At 46.5% G+C, this 13,195-nt stretch overlaps 1 protein-coding gene across 10 annotated transcripts in view; it reads left to right on the forward strand.

Moving 5' to 3' along the window:
* The first annotated feature begins 1,850 nt into the window (after positions 1-1,850).
* The window catches only part of MID2 (midline 2), a 100,433-nt gene continuing 89,088 nt past the window's right edge, over positions 1,851-13,195 (forward strand). For 2 of the 10 annotated variants that reach the window (XM_085008133.1, XM_085008137.1), the window contains exon 1: positions 1,851-2,229. Coding sequence is in view for 2 of the 10 variants with exons in the window: in XM_085008131.1 (XP_084864257.1) it covers positions 2,865-2,958 (94 nt within the window). In the remaining 8 variants the exon portion in view is untranslated. Of the gene's footprint in view, positions 2,959-13,195 lie in introns of all 10 variants that reach the window. The other 8 variants (XM_085008134.1, XM_085008139.1, XM_085008131.1 and 5 more) reach the window with 5 other exon arrangements.

The raw sequence follows: 13,195 nt of genomic DNA on the forward strand, positions 1-13,195 counted from the left end.
AGGACTGAATCTCTACATCCACAAAACAGCTCCTCCCCTCCCCCTCCCCAGAGGCCCTGGCAGGCACCCTTCTACTTTCTGCTTTTATGATTTTAACTGCTTTAGATACTTCCTATAAGTGGAATCATGAGGATCTGTCCTTCTGTGCCTGGCTCATTTCACTTAGCATATTACCCTCAAGAATGATCCATGCTGTAGCATAAGGCAGGATTTCCCTCTTTTTTTTAAGGCTAAATGTATATGCCATATTCAGTGCATATACATCGAATGTATAAGCCTCGTTTTCTTTATCCATTCATCTCTCCATGGATATTTAGGCTGCTTTCACTTCTTGCCTATTATGAATAATGCTACCATGAACATGGGCATGAAAAAATCTCTTTGAGATTCTGCTTTCAATTCTTTCTGATATATTTCCAGAAGTGGGATTGCTGAATCATATGGTAGCTCTATTTTTAACCTTTCAAGGAACCTCCTTACTATTTTCCCTTCTTCCATCCCCACCATCATGTACAGTGTTCCAATTTCTCCACATCCTCACAAACACTTACGCTTTTCTGTTTTGCTTTGTGTTAATAATGGACAGCCTCACAGGTATGAGATATTTATTGTGATTTTGGTTTGCATTTCCCTGATGATTTGTTGATGTCGAGCATCATTTTCATGTTTCTTGGCCACGTGTATGTCTTCTTTGGAGCAATGTCTATTCAAGTCCTCTGCCTACTATTTTTTTTTTTTTTTTGGCTGTGTCCAAGGCATATGGAAACTCTCAGGCCAGTGACTGAAACCTTGCCACAGCAGCAACCCGAGCTGCTGCAGTGACGATGCCAGATCCTTAACCTGCTTGCCACAGGGAACAGCTCTTTGCTCATTTTTAAAATCATATTATTTATTTTGTTATTGGATTGCAGTTCTTTACGTACTAACCTCTTATCAGATATATGGTTCGCAAATATTTTTTCTCTCCATTCTGGCCTTTTCACTGTTGATTCTTCAGCTACACAGACATTTTTAAGTTTGATGTAGTCCCATTCGTCTACTTTTGCTTTATTTTTGCCTGTGCTTTTGGTGTGACTCATTAACTTTTCTTTCTCTCAGGGTCAGACTTTCATCAGGATAGCATGGTTGTGATTTTTGTCTTCCTTGCCACCTCAGTGCTCTCTCTCTCTCTCTCTCTCTCTCTCTCTCAATCTCTCTCTCTCACATAGTTTAACACGGGTGTTGGCTGATTACTATTGGCCTCAGATGGGACACGCCCAGAATTACCTTAATTTTTCTGGACTCATTCCCGTGCAAGGTATGGGAGGCCTACGTGAAAGGAGGTTGTTTCCTCCCATTTTCTCCCTTCTTTCCCCTTCATCCTCCCTTTTTCTCCTCTTTTCCCCCATGTTCTGAAAAGAATCTCCTCTGGGGCCTTGTCCTCCTTCCCTCTCTCACCCTCCTTGGGAGGAGGGCAGTGGTCTGGGAGCCAATGACAGAGCAGCCGGAGGACTTGACTCTAGACCTGCTAGGAGTGCTTTGGCTTCCAGATGGACCAATTAGCTTATTAGAGGCAATGACTACCACAGTGAATACCTGAATAGCCGGCATCTGTCCCATTGTCCTCTTATTAAGGACCCTCTTGTTTTGCCCATCAAGGATTTGAATGTGTAAAGGAAACCCTATTCTCTCTCTCTCTCTCTTTTTTTTTTTTTTGGTTTTGTTTTTAAATTTTGGTGGCTTTGGTCCATCTCCACAACTTCTGCCCAAGGCCAATAAAACACGGCCATTCTCCCTTTGTAAAAAGAAAAGAGGGGTTGGGTTTCCTTCAATTGTCTGCCCTTTTCTGTCTCCTCCACTATTTTTGTTTTACTCTGTAGTTAACTTTGCATAGAGCAGCTTCGTCGAGGACCTGCGCGGTGGACCTAGGCACTCTCTTCTCCTCGCCGGTGGCCACGGCCTCTTCGTTGTTCTAACCTGGGGGTTTGTGGGACCAGGGGGGTTGGCGACTGGGAGAAGAGTTTGGCCAGAGCCTTCCTTCTGCATTTCACACACATTCTGCTCTCACTCGCGCTCTCTCTCTCTTACACACACACACACACACACACAGACACACACACACACGCACACGCAGACACAGACACACACACACACACACACAGACACACACACACGCCCGCTCCGGCCCCTCTCCGTGTGTCTTCCTTCAAGATGACAGGGCGCTGGAGAAGAGGCTGCTGGAATCAGCTGGTAGGTACAGTAGTAACCTGAACCCCACCCACCCGCTGCCTTTGCTCGCTCAGGTTTCTCCGGTCACTCCTGCCCGGGGAGAAAACATGTAAACGCGCCTCCAGAGGAGGGGCAGGGGGAGCTGGGAGCGACGGGGGCGGCGGAAGGTGAGCCGGGGAAGGTGGCCGAGCACCCCTGCTGCCGGGCCCTTCCCAGCGCTCCCTCGGGGAGGCAGCCCTAGCCCAGTTCGCCCGTACCCCATCCCCCTTTTCGTCGGGATTGCCTTTTTTTCCCTCCCGCTCTGCGGCGGCGGAAATGACAGTGTGGTGCCGCCGCGGTGTCATGGTGCTGCCCCTGGACTAAGGAGCGAAAACTCTTAAGTTTGGCTCGGGAGATCCAGCCGCGGTAGCGTGGCGGCCGCCGTGCTGTCCCCGGCGGGGCGTGCGGGCGGGCGGATCCCGGCTGCTGCGCGGCGGCGGCGGCGGCTGCGAAGGCGGGCGGCGGCCTAGAGCGGCGGCGGCGGCGGCAACGGCGGCGGCGGCGGCGGCGGCAGCGGCGGCCAGGGAGCTCGCGCCAGAGCCCGAGCCAGCTGGCGGCGGAGGCAAGCGAGTACCCGGTGGCCTGGGGCGCGCCGAGGACATGGCCGGCAGCCGGGAATGCTCCGGGTAAAACGCGCCCCCTCGCCGCGGCCCCGGGGGCCGAGCGCCACCGCCCGCGCAGAGCTCGGCCCCGGCTCGGGCCGCGTCTCAGGTGCGGCCGGGGCCCGGCGCGGGCCGAGGGCTGCTCCGGGGCTCGGCGGGGCGGGGTGACGGGGCCCGTGAGGCTCGAGGTGCTGGCGGCGGCGGGGGTTCTGGCCCGGCCTTGGATCCCCGTGGCGCCGCTGGGGCCCGGGCGCCCGTCGCTGCCCAGCCCGGACGGAGTTTGCACTCCGGGGTGCGGGGCGGGGGCGGGTCCGAGGCCTCCCGCGCAGCCTGGCGGGGCCGGGCGTGGGCCCTCGAGCGGCTCTCTCGGAGCCTGGGTGCGAGTCTGGGAAAGGGCACCGCCGCCTTCCCACGCTCCTGCGGCCCGCAGCCTCCTCGGCCCGGGCGGCGCCCTTTGGCCGCCCGGCGGCGGCTGCTGCTGCGGCAGCCGGAGATGCTGCGGACACCCTGCCCGCGGGGGAGGCCCGGCGAAACTTAATCCCTTTGCTGCCCGGGGAGCGATCCTCGAGGCTCCGTCCGGGTGGTTCCTTATTTCTGGCCTAGCTTTGAAACCAGCTCAGTGGGGGAGAGGGAAAACTTGTAGTTCCCTAGGACAGACGGCGACCGAACGCGGGAGAGGTGGGGTTTTTCCATTCCTGGCTCGTAAGAATTAAGTAAATGACGGCCGAGTAGATTTGCCGAAACATTTTCGGTGACGATAAGGTTGAGGTTACTTAGTATTTCGTGTGCAATGCATTTCTTGGAGGCGATTCATCTCAGAGCCGGAAATTGGGCTCCTGGGGTCTCCGGGTTCTTCACTTTCCCTCTCATCCACACTCCCCTACCCGCCTTCACGCTCACTCGCCTTCTTCCTACGTCGTCGTCGTCACACACCTACCTGCCCACCCGAATCTCCCACCAGAACCCACCCGTCCCCTAGACTCCTCCCCATCAACCTGTGCATTCCCAGCCTCCCAGCCATGCAGCCTCTGGCTCCTTAACCAGTTTGCCTTTTTGAGGATTTCTGAGTGTGAGGAGAATGGTTGCTGGTGATTGTGTGTCTCAGAAGAGGAGTCCTCATAAAGGAATGTATTAGAGGCTGTGTAAATAGACAAGTACTGTGTGTGGGTTGATTCTTCTGATTCTCAAGTTGGGCCATAAGGGGTGCCTTTAATCTCATTCTTCTCCCTCCCTCTACATCAGTTCTCTGGCAAGGTTCCAACAGAAGGGGACAGCTGAACAGGGAGATTCCCTCCCCTACTTCTCACCCTATCTATGCAAGAGGGTTACCCCTAACCCTCAAGCCCCCTTCTCACTCCTCTCCATGCCTCACTGCTCAAGCGGGAAGCCTTTGCTATTTTTATATATTCATGCCCACTCCGTTAACTTAATACAGATATATAAGGTGAATTAGATTTCCCCTGATTGTTGCTCACAGCTTGATTTGTGTGGTTGAAATACAAGTCTAGAAGCCAAGATCAGAGAGTTCATCCCAAATCTGATGTTGCGGCGGCTTTATGGCCCTAGGACATTCCTATGACCTTTCTTTCATAGTTGATGCACTTGTATAAAAGGCATCATATTGTGTACTGGCTATTGTGTGTCTTGGCTTAGTCCTTTGAAGATGAAAGGTTTCTGTAAACCCTTAGCATTATACTTTTCAAAGAAAGTACTTCGTTTACCTTTTATTGGGATAATAGCTTGACTGGGTGTAAGTAGGAACCCTAGTTTACTGGAAACCTTAACTTTCCATTATTAACCCCTTTGGGAGCCAAATCTATCACCCTACTTTGGTCCTAAGTCTGTTTCTTTCTTTCTTTTTTTTTTCCTAGTGCACATACTACTGAATGAAAACATACATAAAATTAGGCATACAGAGTAATGGTGATTATTTTAAGCTAAGGCTTGAATCATATCTAATGTACTCCAACCTCACAATCTGATTCAGACTCGTTTGGAAACATAACCTCAGCCATTTTTAGCCCATATGGGGGCAGTTAGTTAATTTCTTCTGAAAAATGGCATAAATAATTTTAGGCATGGCTGTCTAAGCACAATTAGCATCTGGCAACAGTGAGTCAACAATATGTATTAAAAGCACCTACAGTGTGCAGAGTCCTCTGCTGTCTGGGCTAATGCCCTAGCCTTGACCTTGTATTTTGGGCTCCTGCTTCTTTAAGGCCTACCACCTTACTTGCAGCTCCAGGATGGGGACAGGGAGGGGCTGTGCTGGGCAGGGGTACAGGCTAGGGACACGAAGGAGCGATTGTTGCCCTCGCATTTACTTTCATGACTACTAAACTCCTCATCTAGCATGTTGTACCTTGCAAGGCCACCCCCTGGGAAGTACTGCTGCAAATCAGAGTGCCTTGGTTGCTTCATGAACATATCATCTGAGCAGTGCAAATTGATTTAGATGAAATCGGTGTAGTTAATCCGTCCTCTCTAAGTGCAGGGCAACGTGCTCCAACTTGTAGATCCTCAAGCAGTGCCAGTGGAGTCTCATAATTGCATCCAAAAATTGCTCTGGGTTGTGAGCCTGTCCGTTCCCTCGTCCCTCCTCCCATAAAATCTGCTGACACCATGACAGTTGAGGAGGAGACTGCAGAAGGAAAATGTCTGTCCCTCAGCGCTCAGCTTCTCTCTTTCCCAACAGAGAGATCCCTACAAAGGAGGCGAAAGAGCGGAGGCCCAGAGAGTGTTGCACATGGCTATTCTCAGAGGCACCTGCTTGGCCTCGTGTGTGTCTGTCATTCAGTCTTTATGGATCTTGGTAACTCCCTAGCTGTTAGGCCTTGGGACTCAGCTGCTAGTGGAGGCCGGAGGTGATCCATGTCCTGGGAGCATTAGGCTTTGTCTTCTCTTCTGTGCACAAGGGGAAAATGTGGCGGTGTGTTTGTGACGCACCGCCTTACTTAGGCTGGGTGTCTTAGAGCATTGCCTCATCAAAATATGACAGGTAACATGTTGATACTGGATATACGACAGCTGGGGGAGAGTTCACAGTTGTTCCCTTTTTGATGGATGAAATTTGGGTACCAAGGTGGTGGTGTGCTAACGTCTGTAGTTCAGGTCTCTCAACAAACATCGTGTTCATCACTGACCTGTGTAGAGAAGAGACTAGTCAAGTGTTTCTCAATCAGTGTTGAGATCATCATCATCATCAAGTGAGAAGATCGCATGAGCGGTGCTGAGACAAATTCCAGCTCTAGTCATCACCCTGTGCGGGCTGCTAGTGGTCTTTTTTTGGGGGGGGGCACGCAGCAGCCTGTGGCCCCTACCACAGCAGTGACCTGAGCCACTGCAGTAACACCAGATCTTTAACCCACTGAGCCACAAGGGAACTCCCTTACTAGTCATTTTATTTCGCCTCTCTCCCAAGGATCCATATGTGTTTCTTTGTCCATTTTTATGAATTAAAACTGCTAAGAGTCTTCTGTGGGCACTGAAGGTTTGCGGCTCTTTCTACGCTTTCTCTTTTCTCTGTCTTCCCCTTCTCCATGGCCACGGATGGATATGTTCTTTTCCATAGTCAGTCTCCCAGCTCCTGCACTGCCCTTAGAAATCCTGTAAGCTGCTAGGACTATTAGATGGTTAAAGCATGGGTGGTGGAGAGATTCCGAGTAATGTGCCAACATCCCACCCCTCCCTTCTCCGTGTCAGGTTCACCTGAATCTGTAATAAGGGTGTTGGCGCTGCCTAAGTGGGTTAGCGAAGTATCCTTCGTAAGACTTGTCCTACTTGGGTTCTTTACTCCCTGCCGGGCTCTGACTGCCTGACCTTGGGCCTTGTCTCAGCCTCTTTGCTGCAGGTCAGACTCCTCTCGTTGATGAATAGCATGCCTAGTCTCTGGATCTTCCTTTTACAGAAACCCCAAAGTCTGATAACAGAGTCATTCTATAACCTAAAATCCTCCGGAAACAGAAAATCCCAGTATTTACAATGGTCCCAGTTAGGAGGAGAACATATGAGCATGGTAGACAGTGCTAATGCAGGACAGTGATGCGTCTGAATGGATACAGCCCAGAGATAGAAAAAATGGTTTACGGTCCAGAATCCTCCATCGCTTTGTCTATAGCCCTTTGTTCAGTGTTGCTAGGATCCATGTGGTTCCCAGGGGAGTAGAAGCTCGATTTCAAATAGGCTTCTGTTCCCTGTCCCTTGTTTCTGACCTGAACCTGGGGTCCTCGCAGCCTGACATCCGACAGGATGCCTTCCATGTATGTTCTGCCAATTTTATTCCGTAGAAGTAGAGATGACTGCCTATCCAGGTGTCCCACTGAATATTTGAAAATTTGCAGGTATTTCATTGGGTAGCAGAGATTGGGGAAAGCAGTCCTAGAATAGATAGAAAGCTGTGCTGACAGCCTCAGGTGAATGCGTCTGTTCTCCATTTGCTCCCCAGCATCAAAAGTGCCAGTGGAATTGGTATTAAGATAAAGGTGTTATGAACTGTACATATGATTTCTGACAATTAGCATGTGTTACCTTGGCAAATCCGTTTCTTGGTTACTTAGATTAATGTTTTGTGTTTGTAGCAGATCTAGGACTTTTAGTTCTGTTCTTGTGATGTTCGTTTTAATGTTTATGATGTCTATATGGTATAAAATAGCCAATGGTTGGATTTAGGAGCTAATTATTGTAAAGAAGAGATCATTAAATGCATGTACTATAAAATATTAAGTAGGCTTTAACAACCTATTAGACAGGAACTGGCTCTGGTGCTGTCAGCCGGTGATCACCCTCTGAGCTCTTCTTATGCATGATAAAAGTTTAAGAAAAAAGAGAGACAGTTCTTCCCTTGGGTGGGGGTGGGGGTAGGGGGAGAGCTCCAGTTTCACAGGGGAGGCGTATGGATATAATAAATACCACAATCAGAAGCACGGTCCTCTGGAAAACTTGTAGGGGAGTGTAATTGTCTTCTGTTATGCCAACCATGCATTTGAGGTGAATTTCCAAACTTGTGCTATTTCCTTAATAACTTGCTCAGTATCTGTCATCTGTGAATGTGTGTTGAGAATATCAGTATTCGTAAAGCAAGTTAATAATTGTATCCCCATCAGATCCTCAGGAGCCTATAGGATGGGTAGGGCAAGTGTTTTTATTTTTTCTTTCTTTCTTTCCTTTTTTGCCTTTCGTCTTTTTAGGGCCGCACCTGCGGCATATGGAGGGTCCCAGGCTAGGGGTCCAATCGGAGCTGCAGCCTCCGGCCTACACCACAGCCGCAGCAACCCCAGATCTGAGCCGCGTCTGCGACCTACACCACAGCTCACGGCAACACCGGATCCTTAGCCCACTGAGTGAGGCCAGGGATCGAACCCGCGTCCTCACGGATTCTAGTCGGGTTCGTTAACCACTGAACCACGACAGGAACCAGACAGGTGTTTTTTGTTTGACAGATGAGGTGGCTGTAGCTCCAATAGTTGAAATGTCTTACCTGGGGTCACAAGGCCAATTGAGTTTAGAACTAGGACTACAGCCAGGCTCTGTTATGAAGAGCAAATGAGGTAATGACTTCGGAACCATTTAAAAGTATAAAATTGGTACACAAATGTAAGATGAGGGTTATTATTAATTCTGTTTACTTACCACTTAGCCTCTTTTTTTTTCAGTCTGTATCTTTTTAGGGCGAGAATTCTCTACATCGGTTGCCTTTTGTTACCAGATGATCTTTCCTGAGCTGCAAGGAAGGGGTCCTTTCCTAGTAGTATTCTAGGATTTGGTTGTCTTCCTTTTTTTCCAAAAGGTGTTATTATTTTATGCCTTTGGGACTCCCCTCCTCTTTAGTTGTCCTCCAGAACACCCATTATATCTTCTCTGAGGTACAACAGGCAAAGCCAGCCACAGTCATTCCTTCAGCACCTTGGCTTAGCCAAGGGAAAATAATGCATTTTGTTTATTTCCAGTTCCTTTCGTGATGATGCCCTTTGCTTGTCAGCCTTTCTAGTCACACTAATAAATAAGATCTGTGTGGTGAGGAACCAGTTTTCAATAATCCAAGGTGTCTTTCCTATCTGGTAACAGATAGCAAGAGCTCTGTAATAATAGGATGTCAGAGCTGGAACGCGCATCTTAAAGCGATCGGCTGGTGAGTCTTGTGTCCGGACTCGAAGGACATTTTACCGTTAAGGGAACATCAGACTAAGCCAGGACTCATTTGCTCAGCCTCCAGGGCAGAGAGACAGTTTCTAGTGTCTTAAGGAAGCGCTCATGGGACGTGAATGTTAATATCCTGAAGAATGTAAATCCTACAGCCCAGCTCAATCCTCGTTCCGCAGCCCGGAGGTCAGGCTGGGTTTTACACTCCTGGTTTTTCTGGGAAGAAAGGGAGACGGTGGCTCCTCGGGGAGGCAGCGAGAGCCTAGAGCCATGCTCTGCAGACCCGGAAGATGAAAACTAGATGGAATGTGAACTGTTGAAATAAGTGGGCATTTAATTATGTTCAAATAACATTTGAAATAATAGAATTCTGCCAAGTGCAGATCACGGCGTCTCTCTCTGAGCACTTAAACTGAATGCTGGATTCGAAGGGCAGTGCTGAAATCAATTTTTCAGTGTAGAATGTATTATTTTTATCCTAATGGTCTGCACTGAAACTCCTTCGTATTTCTACCTACTCACACCGCCTTATGATACCTTCTTATAGCTTATTCTCATCAACTTGTTTTTTTTTTTTTCTTCCTTTCAGGGATCTCAGCCTGAAGGGGGATGCAGGGTGATGATAAGCCATACAGAAACAATTTTATAATAGAACAAGGGCAAATATGTAAACATCCTTATTTGACTACATGGCAGTAACTACATGATATGGAAGAGAACGAATCAGTGGATGTGGATGTGGGCATTTGTTTCTTGACAGGCCATTGGTCTGCCCACCCAGGCATTTTTCATCAGTGCATTTTTATGACAAACCATTGTGTCTTCTGGCAGAAGCTTCGTGGTTACCTGTCTTTTGGTGGCACCCTAGCAGGTTGACATCTTGTCTTTATCCTTAGTATATTCTCTAATTCTGCATAAATTAGTGCTTCACAAACTTTTTGAAGTTGCAGCACTGCTATTGTTTTATTTTTGGTCAGACCACTTCCTCCTCTACTTCCTAAAAGTATTTTGTGACATAGAAGTCAAATATTTTTAGGAGTCTTATAATTTTTAAAAGAATAAAAATTGGGAGTTCCTGTCGTGGTGCAGCAGAAACCAATCTGACTAGTATCCATGAGGACGAAGGTTCGATCCCTGGCCTCGCTCAGTGGGTTAAGGATCTGGCGTCAACGTGAGCTGTGGTGTAGGTCACAGACATGGCTTGGATCTGGCATTGCTGTAGCTGCGGTGTAGGCTGGCAGCTATAGCTCCAATTTGACCCCTATATGCCACGAGTGTGGCCCTAAAAAGACCAAAAAAAAAAAAAAAAGAAGAAGAAGAAAGAAAAAAATTGGGACCTGATAATTTTCTGACATCCATTGATCATTAGAGATATCCCAGGGTATTGTAAAAAAACCTCGACAGGGAATCACTAACCTAGAAAAACAATTGAAAGGAGTAAGCAATTCAGTAGTGTTTAGAAATATTACATAATTTCACAGTTGGCAGTATAGAATAGTGGTTGACTGTTCACACACTGGAGTCAGACCTGGGTTTGTATCTTTTACAAAAATTAAGATAAAATTCACATACCATAATATTCACCATATTAAAGTATACAATTGAGTGGTTTTTAGTATATTCACAAAGCTGTGCAATTATCACTGCTATCTACTTCCTAAACATTTTCATCACCTCCCCCCAAAGAAACCCCATCTTAGATGACACCAAATGCCACCAGAGTAGTCACTCTCCATTCCCTCCACTTCCATCTTCCCCAGCCTCCAGCCCTTGACAAACACTAACTAATATACTTTCTGTTCTTTTGGGTTTACCTATTCTGGGCATTTCATATATAGGGAATCAGCAAATTTGTGACCTTTTGTGACTAGCTTCTTTCAGTTCGCATAATGCTTTCAAGGAGCATCCCTGTTGTAGCATGCATCAGTACTTCATTCCTTTTTCTTGCTGAATGATATTCCATTGTATGGCTATACCAGATTTGTTTATCCATTCATCAATTGAGGGACATTTAGGTTGCTGCCACCCTTTGGTTGTTATGAATAATTCTGCTATGAACATTTGTGTACCTGAAGTTCCCTAGTGACTTGGTATTGTCACTGCTATGACTCGGGTTTTGTTTTTTGTTTGTTTGTTTTGCTTTTTAGGGCCGCACTGGTGGCATATCGAGGTTCCCAGGCTAGGGCTCTTTGCCACAGCCACAGCCACAGCCACACAGGATCTGTGCCGCATCTGCAACCTACACCACAGCTCATGGAAATGCCGGATCCTTAACCTGCTGAACGAGGCCAGGGATCGAACCTGAGTCCTCCTGGACGCTAGTCAGATTCGTTAACCACTGAGCCACGACAGGAACTTCTTTGGCTCAGGTTTGATTTTTGGCCTTGGAACATTCATCTGCCATGGGTGCAGCCAAAAAAAAAAAATTGTGTGCAAGTTTTTGAGTGAGAATATCCTAAGTTGTTCTGGATCATATGGTAACTACATTTAACATTTTGAGGAACTGCCAAACTTGCCCAAAGCAGCTGCATCATTTTATATTCCCACCAGCAATGTATGAGGATCCCAGTTTCTCCACATCCTACTTGCCATTCCCTTTTTTTTTTTAAATTAGGGCCATCCTAGTGTGTGTAAAGTAATACTACAGCCGTCCTAGTGAGTGTGAAGTGGTATCTCACTGTGGTTTTGATTTGTATTTTCCTGATGACTCATGGTGTTGGGTACCTTTTCATTTGCTCCCTGATCATTTGTATATCTTCTTTGAAGAAATGTCTATTCAGGTCCTTTGCCATTAAAATTTTTTTTGGTCTTTTTATTGTTGAGTTGTAAGAGTTGTATATATATCTAGGTACTCAACCTATATCACATATATGATCTGCAAATATTTTTTCCCGTTCCATGAGTTGTCTTTTCACTCTCTTGATGATGTTATTTGCAGTACAGAAGTTTTAAATTTTGATGAAGTCCAATTTATCTATTTTTTTCTTCAGTTATTTGTGCATTTGGTGTCATCTAAGAAACCCTTACTTAACCCTAAGTTCATGAAGATTTACACTTATGTTGCCTTCCAAGAGTTTTATAGTTTCTACTCTTACATTTATTTATTTATTTATTATTTTTTTGTCTTTTTGCCATTTTTTGGGCCGCTCCCACGGCATATGGAGGTTCCCAGGCTAGGGTCTAATCGGAGCTGTTGCTGTCGGCCTATGCCAGAGCCACAGCAACGTGGGATCCGAGCCGCATCTGCAACCTATGCCACAGCTCTCGGCAACGCCGGATCCTTAACCCACTGAGGGAGACCAGGGATTGAACCCACAACCTCATGGTTCCTAGTTGGATTCGTTCACCACTGAGCCACGATGGGAACTCCCTATAGTTTCTACTCTTACATTTAGATTGTTGATCCATTTTGAGTACATTTTGATGTGTAGTGTGAGGTAGGGCTGTAACGTCATCCTCTTGCATGTGGGCATCTGACTCTCCCAAACCAGTTGTTGAAACGATTATTCTTTTCCTGTTGAATGGTTTTGAAACCTTTATCAAAAGTCAGTTGACCCTGAATATATATATATATATATATAAAACTCTCAGTTTTATTCCAGGTTTGAATCTTAGCTTAGCTACTTGCAAACAAATGTGACTGGGGGCAAATTACCTTTTTTTGTTGTTGTTGTTGTTGCTGTTGTTGTCGTCATAATAGTACCTACCTTTTAGAAGGTTGTGAAAATTCAATGAGATAATGCATGTAAAGGGGATTATTTACTGCTTGGCACGTGTCAAACGCCCAATAAATCTTATGGGGAGAGGTGCTTAGGTTATCAGGGAGGTAGGGAAAATGGGAGACAGGTTGAAAGGATGCTGGAATATTAGGAGCGACCAGAACAAGGCAGTCTCATAAATGAGAGATGAGATGAACAGATGTCTGAAGATGCTGAAAAATATTCAGTTCCCCCAGATAGGCTAAAGCAGTTCTTCTATGATAATAAATTAAAACAGAATGGAAACAGTATAATAGAAAAAGTTACTAGAAGCAACAGACCGCAGCCATCTTATATTATTCTTTATAGAGCTGAAATCAGTTAAGGTGGTTATTTTAGAGCACTGATGTCTGGATTTTGTTCAGTCAAGGACTCTCGAGGACATTTTTTTAAAATTTAATTTAATTTAATTTTTTTAAATTTTTATTTTATTTTTGTCTTTTTGCTATT

Source organism: Sus scrofa, chromosome X (genome assembly GCF_054392235.1).
Source record: "Sus scrofa isolate SSC_HxYL_T2T_F1_AM1 chromosome X, Sscrofa_HxYL_maternal_Yorkshire_Landrace_v2.0, whole genome shotgun sequence".
Taxonomy (NCBI): Eukaryota; Metazoa; Chordata; class Mammalia; order Artiodactyla; family Suidae; genus Sus; species Sus scrofa.